Source organism: Heterodontus francisci, chromosome 1, assembly GCF_036365525.1.
Source record: "Heterodontus francisci isolate sHetFra1 chromosome 1, sHetFra1.hap1, whole genome shotgun sequence".
Lineage (NCBI taxonomy): Eukaryota > Metazoa > Chordata > Chondrichthyes > Heterodontiformes > Heterodontidae > Heterodontus > Heterodontus francisci.
In genome coordinates this window covers 221338114-221355340 of record NC_090371.1, presented here as the reverse complement: position 1 = coordinate 221355340, position 17227 = coordinate 221338114, and the positions used below count along the sequence as shown (strand labels likewise).

Here is a 17227-nt window from a genome sequence, read left to right as displayed (position 1 = left end):
AACTGGAGGCTGTAAGAACTGAGACCATCGCCAGGCGGGGCTGAATCCATCAAAGATGACAGTATGCTTATACCTCATTCTTCTTCCAACATCCCACTTCCCTTCATCCCACAATCTTTTCTGACTTAAAACTGCAGATGGCATAAACATACCCTTTCTCCTTTCCTTTTACCACAATCCTACCTTTTTCCTTTTAGATACCTAAGAACTGCATCATGCCCAGGCAGTGGAGGAAGAGCAAGAACCCAGTGATGATGAAAACACACTGTCAGTTGATTTCACACTCACAGCCACCAGCTCAGATATTGACTCTACATGTATCTGGCAGAAATTATGTGCGCATGCGAATTAACCCCTTTACCAATATGGTGTTTAGCACACTTTGCTAGCCTTTTCCCCTGCCTGGCTGCAACACACTTATGTCCAATGTCTCACCACATGCAGAACCGGCCTCTATGTGAGCTCGCCAATCTTTCCTACCCACCCCTCCTCCCCCCCGCCCCTGGTTTTTTGTAAACATATCAAAGATAGTGCAAAGGAAGACAAATACTGCTGGAATAAAATTTATACCCTCTGTGCTGTGACAGAAATGTTGCTACTGTGTGTCTGTACGTACATAAGTGTTTGACAATACAACAATTTACAACTTCATTCTGGGTTATCCATAAATAGTGCAAATCAACAGCAAACATACAACAAAAGCTTTTAAAATACTGCCCTAATTTAATATTAAGTAAACTGTGAGAAACATTTTTCAAACAGTGCAAGGTATATTTCTGATAGAAATGCATGTTTTAACATTCATATTCAAGTGAGTGTATTTTTGGGATCTGCAATTTTGGATCATTGTCTCAGTCCTGATGTTTAGTTGATGATATTCAATCATTTTGATGACATGTTGCTGTGAGCCATCACTTTAAATTAATTGTTTGTGTCAGAGATCCAGTGCAATAAAATGGACCCAAACAAGGGAACTTTATCTATAACTCAAGCCGCAATTTAGTTTTGTGTTTTAATGAAAGTATTTGTCTTCTCTATTTCCCATTAATATTATTCACAATACAATTGTCTTTCATTTTAATGATGACTGCACTCTGCTCATTTATCACATTAACATATGTTTCTCTTGTCTGTTGGCTCAGTCTAACTTCACCAAAAATAATTATTCTAACCTCTGGTTACTGGCTACATCCTGTGGCTTTGAAAGGTTCATTTGTAGCTCAGTACTTGTGCTAATTATTTTGTCAAAAGGTATTTAGAATTTTATGATTGGAAAAAACATTCAATGGTGCAATATCGATATTCCAATATAAATTGTGATTGAAAAATGAAATGCAACTGAACCTGTTAGAATATCAAGAAATAGGTACTGTGACTAAATGAGACAAATGATAACAAGATTGTACAAAAGAAAAATGTACAAAATAACTTAATGCATATGTTGCAGAAATAAAACTCACATTTTGTTTCAAAGGGACATGGGCATTGTACGTTTGAGAGAGAAAAGGAATCAGAATTGACTGCAAAATTGGAACTTTCATATTCTTTTTAATGTCACCAGATTTCAAAGCCAATGTAGTCTTCAAATAAAAGTTTTTGCTTGAAGATCCTATTCTTTAAATTATTCAAATACCAAGCGAGTGAAAGAATTATGATGTGATTACTCAGAGATGGTAACAAAGCACTACATTAGGCTACATTCAGCTGTGAAATATATATGGTTACATCAATAAAAAGGCAGTCAGCAATATTTGACAGTAGATTTTTAATGCAGTAAACCGAGATTAATCTATTTAATTGAAAGGATTCTTTTTGTATATAAAAATGTAGAAATGTATGATTCCATACAAATCACATTCCAGAGCTTCAGACAATCATATTCAACAGATCACCTTCACTTCAATGATTCATATTCCAGGGATGATCTTCGGCTTCTGGCCTTGAAGGGCATGAAGTCAGCAGAGTGTTGTGCTGCCCTTCCAAAGCCTCCACTGGTCTGAACCAGTGAGTCTGGTGCAAAACAAGTGACTCGCTGGTGCATACCAGTTGTGGGAAAGAGGAAAATTGGTTGATCCCTTGCTGAGCTGGCTGGTACGTTGGTTCCATGGGCGATCCTGGGGCAGGGGCCTCATTTGGGTCAGAGACTTTTTGTGGGCTCCACAAAAATAATAACTAATAGATTTTTGTGCAGCTTCTCGTGGTCTCTTAAAGGACCACTAGCTACACTGCTCAATGCCTGGTACAAATGAGCAGAGCATGGGTCTGAAAATTGTAATCAGTTCCTACAACCAGTGTAGGGTTGCACACTGAAGCAACCTTCTGCCGGAAAAAAGGCAGCCAAACATTTCACCCATTTATAGATCTGCCTGAAAATTCCATCATGTGGGCCTTTGGCATCAAGGGGACGCTGAGGAGCTCCTCTGTGATTTTAAACTGCCTGCTACCCATTTCTCTGGTGGGAATTGGGCATCCAGTGGTTATAAACTTATAAACTGAGCTTCCAGTTGCTTGCCATTTCAACACTCCCCCCTGCTCTCATGCTCACATCTCTGTCCTGGGATTGCTGCAGTGTTCCAGTGAACATCAACGCAAGCTCGAGGAACAGCATCTCATCGACCGATTAGGCACACTACAGCCTGCCGGACTGAACATTGAGTTCAATAATTTCAGAGCATGACAGCCCCCCACTTTACTTTCATTTTTAGTTATTTTTTCTTCCTTTTTTTGCATTCCTTTTTACATTTTTTGCATTTATTTCATTTCATCTTAGTTTGTTCAGTTTGCTTACCCACTGTTTTTTTCAGGTTGTTTTTCTTCAGGTTTGCACTTGCTGATGTTCTATATTCAGTATATTCACACCTAATCTGTACTAATGCTTTGTCTTTCAAAACACCATTAACATATTGTTTGCCTTTGCTCTGTGACCTTTTGGTCAGCTATGTGGCCTGGTCCAATCTGCACCTTCTCCTTTGTTATCTCTTGCCCAACCCCCACCTCACTTGTTTATAATCTGTGACTTTTCTAATATTTGTCAGTTCCGAAGAAGGGTCACTGACCCGAAACGTTAACTCTGCTTCTCTTTCCACAGATGCTGCCAGACCTGCTGAGTGAATCCAGCATTTCTTGTTTTTGTTTCAGATTTCCAGCATCCGCAGTATTTTGCTTTTATTTTAGTGTTTAATTCACTGCCACTTCTCTTCCAGGAATGCCTACCTTGAAGAAGTTCTGCTCTTCTCTCCGACGGGATTTTCGTTTGTCTCTTTTACCTTGTTCACCTTCATTGCTTTCTATTTCCCTCCTGGTGTTTGATAAGGTATCTACCAAAACTCGTTTTCACAGCCACATCTCCTTCCTCAGTGACTGTCTCCGGCTCCGACTGATTCCACGTGGATTCCAACTGCAGTTTCACCCATCATGCTTTGAAACCACCCAGGATCACAGGTATCTCCGAGAAATACAACGTTCCTCGGACTGCTACTCTCGCCGCATCCTGAGATCCACACTCAGTGCTATGCGCCGCCATATGCACACACTGGACCTCTCTCTCCAGCAGCACCGTCTCACCTTATCTCAAATCTGTTCTACTCCGCAGTTTCATCTCATCTTACGTCTCATCCGACGCATTAACAAAAAACTTTTTTTCTTCCTTTCAGGTGTTAAGGAACGCAAGCTCCAGCAGCTGATGGGGACTAATGCCCCTCCAGATCCTCCTTCCGCTTCACTTCCCTCTGACCCCACCCCTTCTGATCTGACCCCTTGCCGTGTATTCACTATACCCTCTGACCTCCCCCTCTCTGATGCTGAGCGTTCTGTACTCAGCAAAGGACTCAGTTTTATCCCCTTACGCCCCCACCTCAATGAATTTCGCGCTCGGCATGACGTTGAGCTCTTCTTCCGTCGCCTCCGCCTCCGGGCTCACTTCTTTGACCAGGAGTCCTCCCCCCGACCAGCAGACCCATTCACCCGCCTCCAGTATTCTCCCTCTACCTGGACCCCTCACCCTGGCCTCTTACCCGCTCTTGATCTCTTCATTGAAAACTGTCGGCGAGACATTGGTCGTCTCAATTTCTCTGCCCCCCTCACTCACTCTAACCTGTCCCCCTCTGAACTTGAGGCACTCCGTTCTCTCAGGTCTAACCCCGACATGGTCATCAAACCTGCAGACAAGGGTGGTGCTGTTGTTGTATGGCGTACCGACCTCTACCTTGCAGAAGCTCAACGCCAACTCACAGACACCTCTTCCTACCTCCCTCTGGACCATGACCCCACCACCGAACATCAAGCCACCGTCCAAAGGACTGTCACTGACCTCATCTCCTCTGGAGATCTTCCCTCTACAGCTTCCAACCTCATAGTCCCGCAACCCCGGACAGCCCGCTTCTATCTCCTTCCCAAAATCCACAAACGGGACTGTCCCGGCAGACCCATTGTGTCAGCCTGCTCCTGCCCAACTGAACTTATTTCTTCCTATCTCGACTCTATCTTTTCTCCGCTGGTGCAGTCTCTTCCCACCTACATCCGTGACTCTTCTGACGCCCTACGTCATTTTGACAATTTCCAGTTTCCTGGTCCCAACCGCCTCCTCTTCACTATGGACGTCCAATCGCTCTACACCTCCATCCCCCACCAGGATGGTTTGAGGGCTCTCCGCTTCTTCCTGGAACAGAGGCCCAACCAGTCCCCATCCACCACCACCCTCCTCCGCCTGGCTGAACTTGTTCTCACATTGAACAACTTCTCCTTCAACTCCACGCACTTCCTTCAAGTAAAAGGTGTCGCTATGGGTACCCGCATGGGTCCTAGTTATGCCTGTCTTTTTGTGGGATATGTCGAGCATTCTTTGTTCCAGTCCTACTCAGGCCCCCTCCCCCAACTCTTTTTCCGGTACATTGATGACTGTATCGGTGCCGTTTCCTGCTCCCGCCCCGAACTCGAAAACTTTATCAACTTTGCTTCCAATTTCCACCCTTCTCTCACCTTTACATGGTCCATCTCTGACACTTCCCTTCCCTTCCTCGACTTCTCTGTCTCCATCTCTGGGGATAGGTTGTCTACCAATATCCATTATAAGCCCACTGACTCCCACAGCTACCTCGACTACACTTCTTCACACCCTACCTCCTGTAAGGACTCCATTCCATTCTCCCAGTTTCTCCGTCTCCGACGCATCTGCTCTGATGATGCTACCTTCCATGACGGTGCTTCTGATATGACCTCCTTTTTCCTCAACCGAGGATTTCCCCCCACTGTGGTTGACAGGGCCCTCAACCGTGTCCGACCCATTCCCCGCACCTCTACCCTCACCCCTTCCCCTCCCTCCCAGAACCGTGACAGGGTTCCCCTTGTCCTCACTTTTCATCCCACCAGCCTCCATATCCAAAGGATCATCCTCCGCCATTTTCGCCACCTCCAGCGTGATGCCACTACCAGTCGCATCTTCCCCTCCCTTCCCCTGTCAGCATTCCGAAGGGATCGTTCCCTCCGCGACACCCTGGTCCACTCCTCCATTACCCCCACCACCTCGTCCCCGTCCCAGGGCACCTTCCCTTGCAATCGCAGGAGGTGTAATACCTGCCCATTTACCTCCTCTCTCCTCACTATCCCAGGCCCCAAACACTCCTTTCAGGTGAAGCAGCGATTTACTTGTACTTCTTTCAATGTAGTATACTGTATTCGCTGCTCACAGTGTGGTCTCCTCTACATTGGGGAGACCAAGCGCAGACTGGGTGACCGCTTTGCGGAACATCTCCGCTCAGTCCGCAAGCAGGACCCTGAGCTTCCGGTTGCTTGCCATTTCAACACTCCCCCCTGCTCTCATGCTCACATCTCTGTCCTGGGATTGCTGCAGTGTTCCAGTGAACATCAACGCAAGCTCGAGGAACAGCATCTCATCTACCGATTAGGCACACTACAGCCTGCCGGACTGAACATTGAGTTTAATAATTTCAGAGCATGACAGCCCCCCACTTTACTTTCATTTTTAGTTATTTTTTCTTCCTTTTTTTGCATTCCTTTTTACATTTTTTGCATTTATTTCATTTCATCTTAGTTTGTTCAGTTTGCTTACCCACTGTTTTTTTCAGGTTGTTTTTCTTCAGGTTTGCACTTGCTGATGTTCTATATTCAGTATATTCACACCTAATCTGTACTAATGCTTTGTCTTTCAAAACACCATTAACATATTGTTTGCCTTTGCTCTGTGACCTTTTGGTCAGCTATGTGGCCTGGTCCAATCTGCACCTTCTCCTTTGTTATCTCTTGCCCAACCCCCACCTCACTTGTTTATAATCTGTGACTTTTCTAATATTTGTCAGTTCCGAAGAAGGGTCACTGACCCGAAACGTTAACTCTGCTTCTCTTTCCACAGATGCTGCCAGACCTGCTGAGTGAATCCAGCATTTCTTGTTTTTGTTATAAACTGCGCCCCATTTCTAACCAGTCACATTACACCAAAAACAATTGTGTGACATAGCAACCATGATAATTTTTATACCCCCACAGTGAAAGATGTCCCCAGCCTTGCTCTACAGCTCCTGATGGGCCTCACTATCCCTTGACTAAACTATTGCATAGAGCGAGATAAAAAGTGCATGAAAAGAAAGAAGCACATTTCTAAAGCAAAATTATGAGTAATACCATGGGATTAGAAATAGTTGTTAGCAATTATAATGATAGATTATATTTACCATTCACTTGTAGGATATGAGTCTGGTTGAGCTTTTCATACCCATCTGCATGACAGCTATAATTTCCCATGTGAGTTGTCATTACCTTGGTTATATACAGTGAACCATCATCTCCAAAATCCTGTGAGGTAAAATTTAGATTTAGTGGAAATTATTTAATTAAAATGAACATTACATTTTTACACTTTATAATATTACACATATTTGTAAAACAAGTAAAACTGTAAAAATTCCTTGTATAATTTGACATGATGTGATTTGAAATGTACCACAAGATGTTATTAAGCATGCAAATCACAGATAAGCATATTGCAAGCAATTATTTTCATAATAATGGTAAAAACACAATTCATAGTTTTAAAAACAGCTCAACAATGCTATATATTTATAGCTGCTATAAATGCTGGTGGCTCTAAAACAAGTGATAATTTCCATTTCAATTTTAGAGGACAAGTAGGAGCAGTGAATTTTTAATGGTCAGTATGGTGACAAGATATCACCGGAAGAGACATGTAGAATGGAAAAAAATTGCTGAAAAGCCTGATAGCAAATCCTTTGCAAGAATGGAAAACATATTTCACCAAAACTATTTCTAGAACCAAGGCTAAGAGCAGAAGAAATATATAATTACAATGTCCAGATCAATAAAAATACTGAAGAAAAGTAGTAACTACCTTGGTTTACATTAACAGGGATTTAATTTCATAACAAAATCACTTATAAAGAAAATCTTTTTCTCTCCATTTACATTTCTTTTCAGTACATTTCTGAAGTATGCTAATAAGATCATAAGAACTTTTATGTAATATTTGGAACATAGAAATATAGGAACAAGAGCAGGCCATTCAGCCCCTTCAGCCATTCTATTAGACCATGGCTGATCTGTAACTCAACTCCATTTAGCCACCTTTGCCCCATATCCCTTGATACCCTTACCTAATAAAAATCTATCGAACTCCATCTTAAAAATTTAATTTTCCCCGGCACCCAAAGCCTTTTTGGTGAGAGAATTCAACATTTCCATCACCCACTATGTAAAAAAAATGCTTCCAAATTTCACTCCTAAATGGACTCGCTCCAGTCTTCTGATTATGTCCTTTTGCTGTGGGAATAGTTGCTCTGCATCTATCCTATCAAATCTCTTAATCATGTTAAATTGATTACAATCTTCTAATCTAAACTCGAGAGTTTAAACTCAAGCCTAGTTTATTGAACTAGTCTTCATCGTTTAACCCTTTAAGCCCTGATATAATTATGGTGATACTACTTGGTACATCTGCCTTGTCAAGCATATTCTATCCTATCACTCCTCTCACCCACTTACTTTACAAGTGCACCCAACATTCTCTTTCTATGCACTTCCTCACATCCCCATCTATCCAACCACCACTGCCACTCACCTTGATACATACCCTGATACTTATGCAATTTGATTCCTCACGCTGGTAGTCATCCATACCAAATACACTGCATCCATCTGGATGTTCCTTGGCCAATTGCAGCAGAAGAGAGCATAGAATGCAAGAGAAGGGAAGAGAACCAGAGATGGGCCTCCAAAAATTCCCCAACTAACAATTGCAGAGGAAGAAGCGCTGGAAATCAGTGCCATTTCAGCACCCTGTTCATCAGAGATGGGGAGATAGGCACCTCACAGCTACCTGGTGACACAATTAAATATTGGCAATCACATGTCAAATAATACTCCGCCATGTTGACTTGATACTGGCAGCAAGTGAAATATTATCATTTTCATAATGATAAGTTGCAACATAGAGATACTTACCTTGCCAGTACTAAATAAAAATCTCTGACAGGGCCTTCATTTACACAGCAGGAATTCATGGAACTCAGGACAGAGTCATAGATTTATACAGCACAGAAACAGGCCCTTTGGCCCACCGTGTCCATGCCGGCCATCAAGCCTATCTATTCTAATACTATTTTCCAGCACTTGGCCCGTAGCCTTGTGTGCTATGGCGTTTCAAGTGTTCATTTAAATACTTCTTAAATGTTGTGAGGCTTCCTGCCTCTACCACCCCTTCAGGCAGTGTGTTCCAGATTCCAACCACTCTCTGGTTTAATTTTTTTTCCTCAAATCCCCTCTTAACCTCCTGCCCCTTGCCTTAAATCTATGCCCCCTGGTTATTGGCACCTCCGCTAAAGGAAGAAGTTTCTTCCTAACTACCCTATCTATGCCCCTCATAATTTTGGTTACCTCAATCAGGTCTCCCCTCAGCCTTCTCTGCTCGAAGGAAAACAACCCTAGCCTATCCAGTCTCTCTTCATAGCTGAAATGCTCCAGCCCAAGCAACATCCTGGTGAATCTCCTCTGCACTCTCTCCAGGGCAATCACATCCTTCCTATAGTGTGGTAACCAGAACTGTACACAGTACTCCAGCTGTGGCCTAACTAGCGTTTTATACAACTCCATCATAACCTCCCTGCCCTTATATTCTATGCCTTGGCTAATAAAGGCAAGTATCCCATATGCCTTCTTAACCACCTTATCTACCTGTGCTGCTGCCTTCAGTGATCTATGGACAAGTACACCAAGGTTCCTCTGACCCTTTGTACTTCCTAGGGTCCTACCCTCCATGGTATATTCCCTTGCCTTGTTAGTCCTCCCAAAATGCATCATTTTACACTTCTCAGGATTACATTCCACTTGCCACTGCTCTGCCCATCTTACCAGCCCATCTATATCGTCCTAAAATCTAAGGCTTTCCTCCTCACTATTTACGACACCACCAATTTTCGTGTCATCTGCAAACTTACTGATCATACCTCCTATGTTCACGTCTAAATCATTAATGTACACTACAAACAGCAAGGGTCCCAGCACCGATCTCTGTGGTACACCACTGGTCACAAGCTTCTAATCGCACAAGAAGGCTCTGACCTTTTTGACCAATCTCCCATGCAGGACCTTATCAAAAGCCTTACTGAAGTCCATGTAGACTACATCAACTGCTTTACCCTCATCTACACACCCAGTCATCTCCCCCTGACAAAGACATGCTGACTATCCTTGATTAATCCCTGCCTCTCCAAGTGGCGATTAATCCTGTCCCTGAGAATTTTTTCCAATAGTTTCCCTACCACTGATGTTAGACTCACTGGCCTGTAATTACCTGGTTTATCCCTACTACCCTTCTTGAATAATGGTACCCTATTTGCTGTCCTCTAGTCCCCTGGCACTTCTCAGGTATTACACTTCTTGCAATTGCATGGGAAGGTGCTGTGGGAATGGGACGAGGTGTCGGTGGTAATGGAGGAGTGAACCAGGGTGTTGCAAAGGGAATGATCCTTTCGGAATGCTGACGGGCGTGGGGAAGGGAAGATGCATTTGGTGGTGGCATCACACTGGAGATGGTGGAAATGACAGAGGATGATCCTTTGAATGTGAAGGCTGGTGGGGTAGAAAGTAAGGACAAGGGGAACCCTGGAAGGAAGGGGAAGGGGTGAGTGCAGAAGTGCGGGAAATGGGTCAGACACAGTTAAGGGCCCTGTCAACCACAGTGGGGGGAATCCTTGGTTGAGGATAAAGGAAGACATATCGGAAGCGCTGTTGTGGAAGGTTGCATCATCAGAACAGATGCATCAGAAATGAAGAAACTGGGAGAATGGAATGGAGTCCTTACGGGAGGCAGGGTGTGAGGAAGTGTAGTCAAGGTAGCCGTGAGAGTCGGTGGGCTTACAATGTATATTAGTGCACAGCCTATCCCCAGAGACGGAGACAGAGAAGTTAAGGGTGGGAAAGGGAGTGTCGGAGATGTCATCGAGTCATAGAGTGATACAGCACAGTAAAAGGCCCTTCGGCCCACCGAGTCTGCGCCGGCCATCAGGCCTATCCATTCTATCCCATATTCCAGCACTTGGCCCGTAGCCTTGTATGCTATGGCATTTCAAATGCTTCTTAAATGTTAGAGTCATAGCGTGATATGGCACAGAAACAGGCCCTTCAGCCATCGTGTCCATGCCAGCCATCAAGCACCTATCTATTCTATGGACCATGTAAAGGTGAGGGAAATGTGGAAATTGGAAGCAAAGTTGATAAACTTGCCTGTGTTGCCCATTTTTAGTTGCTGTGTGACAACTCGCTTTTTGAGTTGCTGTTGATAAATGGGAAGTTATAAATTGTTGCAGCCAGTTGGGTGGATGTGCAATGGGCGGTTGGTTGGTTGGTTACAGGACAACATTGTGCCAGTAGGACTGTGGTGGTGGGGTTGTGGAAAGTGGCCATTGGATGTGCTTGGTACACAAGTCCAGTTATGTTAACTAACTGAACCTTACAGCTAGAAGGGAATCCCTGGCATCCTGGGCAGAAATGTGAGTGGTCGGTGCTGCGTTAGGGTTACTACATTCATATTCCTCCTTCCCTTCTTCCTCCTCCACCTCTTCATTAGAATTGTTTGCAGATGATATGTGCTCAACACCTTGTTCATCCTGCAGCTCAAACTTCACTGCTATGCAATGCTGTGCAGAGGGCAGCACACCATTCTGGAGACCCTGGCTGATGAGTTCTGAAGGACACCCACAGACTTGTCCAGGCACCAGAAATGCATCTTGAGCATGCCCATTGTTTGCTCAGTGACACATCTATTTGTTATATGACTGCCATTATACTGCTCTGGGGGTTCATTTAAAAAAAATTGTTTAAGGGCATCGATGAGAAGGCCAGCATTTATTGCCCATCCCTAATTGCCCTTAGAAAGTTGGTGGTGAGGTACCTTCTTGAACTGCTACAGTCTGTGTGGTGAAAGTACTCTCACAGTGCTGTTTGACCCAGTAATGTTGAAGGAATGGTTATATATTTCCAAGTCAGGATAGTATGTGACGTAGAGTGGAGCTTGCAGGAGATGGAGTTCCCATGCGTCCGCTACCCTTGTGCTTCTAGATGATAGAGTTTCCAGGTTTGGGAGGTGCTGCCAAAGTAGCTTTGATGGGTTGCTGCAGTGCATCTTGCAGATGATAAACACCACAGTCACAATGTGCCAATTATGGAGGGAGTGAAAGTTTAAGGTGGTGGATGGGGTTGCCAGTCAAGCGGCTTGCTTTGTCCTGGACGGTGCGGAGTTTCTTGAGTGCTGTTAGAGATGCACCCATTCAGGCAAGTGGAGAATATTCCATCACACTCCTAACTTGTGCCTTGTAGCTGGTGGAAAGGCTTTGAGGAGGAAGAAGATGAATTACTGGCTGCCAAATACCTAACCTTTGACTTTCTCTTGTAGCCACAGTATTTGTGTGGGTCGTTCAGTAAAGTTTCTGGTCAATGGTAACACCTAGGATGTTGTTGGTGAAGGATTCAGCAATGTTGAATGTCCAAAGTAGGTAATTAGACTCTCTCCTGTTGGAGATGGTCATTACCTGACACTGGTCTGGCTAGGGCTCTTGATGCCTTATGTGGTGTTATGAAAACCCCACATGCCAAATGGTAAATATTAATTTCATCGATTGGAACTTTGCCTAAGACTTTTACTGGAAATTCTTACCAATAACTTCTTTTCAACAGAGTAACCTGGCAGCCAAGATGGCCACAGCAATTTGCATATGAAACAGCAATAGAGTTACTTGCCACTTTCAGCGCAAACCTGAATGTTGTCTAGATCTTGCTGCAGGTGGGCAGGACTAATGCATTATCTGAAAAAGTGCGAATGGTACTGAACACTGCAATTATCAGTGAATATCACCTTATGAAAAGAGAAGGTCATTGATGAAGCAGCAGAAAATGGTTGGCATTCAGACACTGCCCTGAGGAACTTCTGCAGTAACGTTCTGGGACTGAGATGATAGGCCTCCAACAATCACAGCCATCTTCCTTTGTGCTAGAAATGTCTCCAGCTAGTGGGGAGTTCCCCAGCTTGATTCACATGTACTTTAAGTTTGCTAGAACTCTTGATGCCATACGTGGTGTTATGAAAACTCTACATGCCAAATGTTAAATATTAATTTCATCGACTGGAACTTTGCCTAAGACTGTTACTGGACATTACCACAAATAACTTCTTTTAAAAAGAGTAACCTGGCTGCCAAGATGGTCACAGCAATTTGAATATGAATCAGAATAGAGTAGATAGGAGACAACATGGCTCAGGCAACCGAGCCAGAATAATGAGGTGCTCTCTGATTAAATTACCTGAGATGGCTTTCTCAACACGGTCATCAAAAGCCATCGACACCCATTGACTTTGAAAGAGCCAATCCCCTCCAAGTGTGACTGAACAGCTTTAAGGTCCTGAACACCTTGAATCTCAGAGAAATTCCAGAAGGGCCTCATTAATCCAACAAAGATGTTTTGGAAATGTCATGTGACTGCTGTGCAGCTTTGGAGAGGCTACGCTTTGCCAGTCAGAAAGCGGACAGTAACTGTAAGCCATCAAGATAGAAGGTTATTGGTAAGTGCTGCTTGATAGCATTGTTGATGTCACCTTCCGTCATAAGATCCTGATCTTGAGACTCAATACCTCCAAAGTGCAGAAGTTAGCCTCTCACCACAAGTACTCCGAACAAACCCTTTCCCAGTGATTGGTACAAAAACAGTTGTGAGTACTTTGCATTTATTGATCTGGAACTTTCTGCCTGCGAGGGTGGTGGAAGTGGAGACGAATAATAATTTCAAAAGGAAATTGGATGGGCCTTTGAGGGAAATAAATTTGCAAGGTTACAGACATAGAGCCAGAGAACAGGACTTTATAGTATAAGGACATAAAGGGTTAATACCAAAGACAGTGAGAGAGACCACTCCACTATATGAACATGATGCAACTGTCACGAGATAGGCTTGAGAAGAAGAAGGTGCAGCAGCAAGAAGGATGCTAGCTTAGGTAGTTTGCAGAGAGAGTGTATATAGTAACTGAGTGTCTGCCCTTGACATCAAGGCAGCATTTGACCGAGTATGGCATCAAGGAGCCCTAGAAAAACTGAAGTCAATGGGAATCAGGGGGAAAACTCTCCACTGGTTGGAATTATACCTAACGCAAAGGAAGATAGTTGTGGTTGTTGGAGGTCAATCATTTGAGCTCCAGGACATCACTGCAGGAGTTTCTCCGGGTAGTGTCCTTGGCCCAACCATCTTCAGCTGCTTCATCAATGACCTTCCTTCAATCATAAGGTCAGAAGTGGGGGTGTTTGCTCATGATTGCACAATGTTCAGCACCATTCGGGACTCCTCAGATACTGAAACAGTCCGTGTAGAAATGCAGCAAGACCTTGCCAATATCCAGGCTTGGGCTGATAAGCGGTAAGTAACATTCGTGCCACACAAGTGCCAGGCAATGACCATCTCCAACAAGAGAGAATCTAACCATCTCCCCTTGACATTCAATGGCATTACATCGCTGGATCCCCCACTATCAACATCCCTAGGGGCTACCATTGATCAGAAACTGAACTGCAGTAGCCATATAAATACCATGGCTGCAAGAGCAGGTCAGAGGCTAAGAATCCTGCAGCGAGTAACTCACCTCCTGACTCCCCAAAGCCTGTCCACCATCTACAAGGCACAAGTCAGGAGTGTGATGGAATACACTCCACTTGCCTGGATGGGTGCAGCTCCAACAACACTCAAGAAGCTCGACACCATCCAGGATAAAGCAGCCCGCTTGATTGGCACCCCATTCACAAACAGTCACACCTTTCACCACTGACGCACAGTGGCAGCAGTGTGTACCATCTATAAGATGCACTGCAGCAATGCACCAAGGCTCCTTAGACAACACCTTCCAAATCCGCGAACTCTATCAACTAGAAGCCTAGCCAGCGATGCCCACAACTCATGAATGAATAAAACAAAAAAACTGTAAATAATAAAGAGTTGCTAGTTAACCGTTACCGGAGTCGAGACTTTCTCTAGAACACCTGGGCAGCACTACAGAAACACAACAATGCAATGGACTCGATGGGCTGAATAGCCTCCTTCTGTGCTGTTATGATTCTATGACCTTAATTGTTCCCAATGTGTGTTCCTGCAGCGAATGCATCTACTTTATCCAATAATGTGGCACACAATGTGGGTGTGCTTTCTGCCCACTATATTAGGAGCTCAGTAGGCTGGTTAGTGCCTGAAAAGTGGGCACTGCTTGGCCGAAGTTCTGCAGCATGATCGACTTAGTGATGTGATCAGAATCTCTGTTCTTATATGATCTAAAAACATTTGGCTGCATATTTGATTAATTAAGCTCATGTGTGAAGACCCAGCTCTCTGTCATCGAACTGAACTGCAGGAAGTTTTGTAGATGACCTTTGCATTGAAGGAAACATCTTTATTTCTGGATTCGATTTTGTTCTGGAACACTACTAAGGTAAGTAGTTTGTGTCTTATTTGGTCATTTGAAGTGAGGCATTTGTTGTCCTATTGCAAGCAGTGTCAGTTTTTTTAAGCTACTACATTGCAGACTGTCAATTTTTTGTCACATTGAAGGCATGCCTTGTTTTTTCAATGTTTACTGTCGAGCCAGCCACTACAGAGAGCATCAAGAGCTATTGTGGAAGTAGCTTTCAACAGAATTTATATAACCTGCATAAGCTTATGCTAGTGAAAATATAACTGGGAATTTTAAGGATTAATGAATAGCAAGGAAGGCTGAAAATCAACTTTTAATTCAGATTTGCAAGGCTACAGACATAGAGCCAGGGAATGGGACTGATTGGACTGCTGTACGTAGAGCCACATGGACTCTGTAGTATAAGGACGCAAAGGGTGAGTGAGCAGCAATACAGAAAAGGAACAAGCACACATCTCCATAAATGATAAGAGAAGCAGAGTTAACGTTTCGGGTCAGCGGGTTCCGATGAAGGGTCACTGACCCGAAACGTTAACTCTGCTTCTCTTTCCACAGATGCTGCCAGACCTGCTGAGTGGTTCCAGCATTTCTTGTTTTTATTTCAGATTTCCAGCATCCGCAGTATTTTGCTTTTATCTCCATAAATGATGCCTGTTATAACTTTGAACTCTGGTAAAGTGCCAATGTACTATGACAAAGCCAATTTAGTTGTCATACAATACTCTTGACTGCCTGCAGCAGTTTTTTTTCAGAGTTTTAGTATTGCTTCATGATGGCAACACTATACTTGAACAATTGACTCAAATGGTTTCTGTCAATAAATATGACAATAAGTGGCTGCTTTTGGCCTCTTCATCCATTGGTGATTCTGAAGTGAATGTTTATTTGCCGAAGGCACCTTCTACCTGCAAGAAATCGCTCAGAGTTTTACACGGACATAGTCAACAATAGGATTGTCTTACAATTTTACTGAAGTGCAGAAAGGAATATCTGGTTGGAGGATCAAAATGAAATCTTAAAGGAAGAAAGATCCACTGGGTTCAGTTACAAGTGGGCGGGCAGGTGATGCTCCTTGCTGAATTTCCATTCTTGCATTTCACCCAGGAGATGCTTAATACCCAGGCAGTGAAGATGAAAATCCATCCCGATAGGCCTTACTCTGTTAAAAGAGAATTCTATTCAAGATTTCCCCACAAGATAATAACATGACACTTCTTTTCTTTTGGGCCTCCTTATCTCGAGAGACAATGGATACGCGCCTGGAGGTGGTCAGTGGTTTGTGAAGCAGCGCCTGGAGTGGCTATAAAGGCCAATTCTGGAGTGACAGGCTCTTCCACAGGTGCTGCAGAGAAATTTGTTTGTTGGGGCTGTTGCACAGTTGGCTCTCCCCTTGCGCCTCTGTCTTTTTTCCTGCCAACTACTAAGTCTCTTCGACTCGCCACAATTTAGCCCTGTCTTTATGGCTGCCCGCCAGCTCTGGCGAATGCTGGCAACTGACTCCCACGACTTGTGATCAATGTCACACGATTTCATGTCGCGTTTGCAGACGTCTTTATAACGGAGACATGGACGGCCGGTGGGTCTGATACCAGTGGCGAGCTCGCTGTACAATGTGTCTTTGGGGATCCTGCCATCTTCCATGCGGCTCACATGGCCAAGCCATCTCAAGCGCCGCTGACTCAGTAGTGTGTATAAGCTGGGGATGTTGGCCGCTTCAAGGACTTCTGTGTTGGAGATATAGTCCTGCCACCTGATGCCAAGTATTCTCCGAAGGCAGCGAAGATGGAATGAATTGAGACGTCGCTCTTGGCTGGCATACGTTGTCCAGGCCTCGCTGCCGTAGAGCAAGGTACTGAGGACACAGGCCTGATACACTCGGACTTTTGTGTTCCGTGTCAGTGCGCCATTTTCCCACACTCTCTTGGCCAGTCTGAACATAGCAGTGGAAGCCTTACCCATGCGCTTGTTGATTTCTGCATCTAGAGACAGGTTACTGGTGATAGTTGAGCCTAGGTAGGTGAACTCTTGAACCACTTCCAGAGCGTGGTCGCCAATATTGATGGATGGAGCATTTCTGACATCCTGCCCCATGATGTTCGTTTTCTTGAGGCTGATGGTTAGGCCAAATTCATTGCAGGCAGACGCAAACCTGTCGATGAGACTCTGCAGGCATTCTTCAGTGTGAGATGTTAAAGCAGCATCGTCAGCAAAGAGGAGTTCTCTGATGAGGACTTTCCGTACTTTGGACTTCGCTCTTAG

The 17227-nt window shown here is 44.2% G+C and overlaps 1 protein-coding gene across 1 annotated transcript in view; it reads right to left on the bottom strand.

The window, feature by feature from the left end:
- The window catches only part of fstl5 (follistatin-like 5), a 1003829-nt gene that overhangs the window by 224772 nt on the left and 761830 nt on the right, over positions 1-17227 (bottom strand). Inside the window, exon 8 of the mRNA XM_068021658.1 lies at positions 6687-6807. Coding sequence (XP_067877759.1) covers positions 6687-6807 — 121 coding nt within the window. The remainder of the gene's footprint in view (positions 1-6686; positions 6808-17227) is intronic.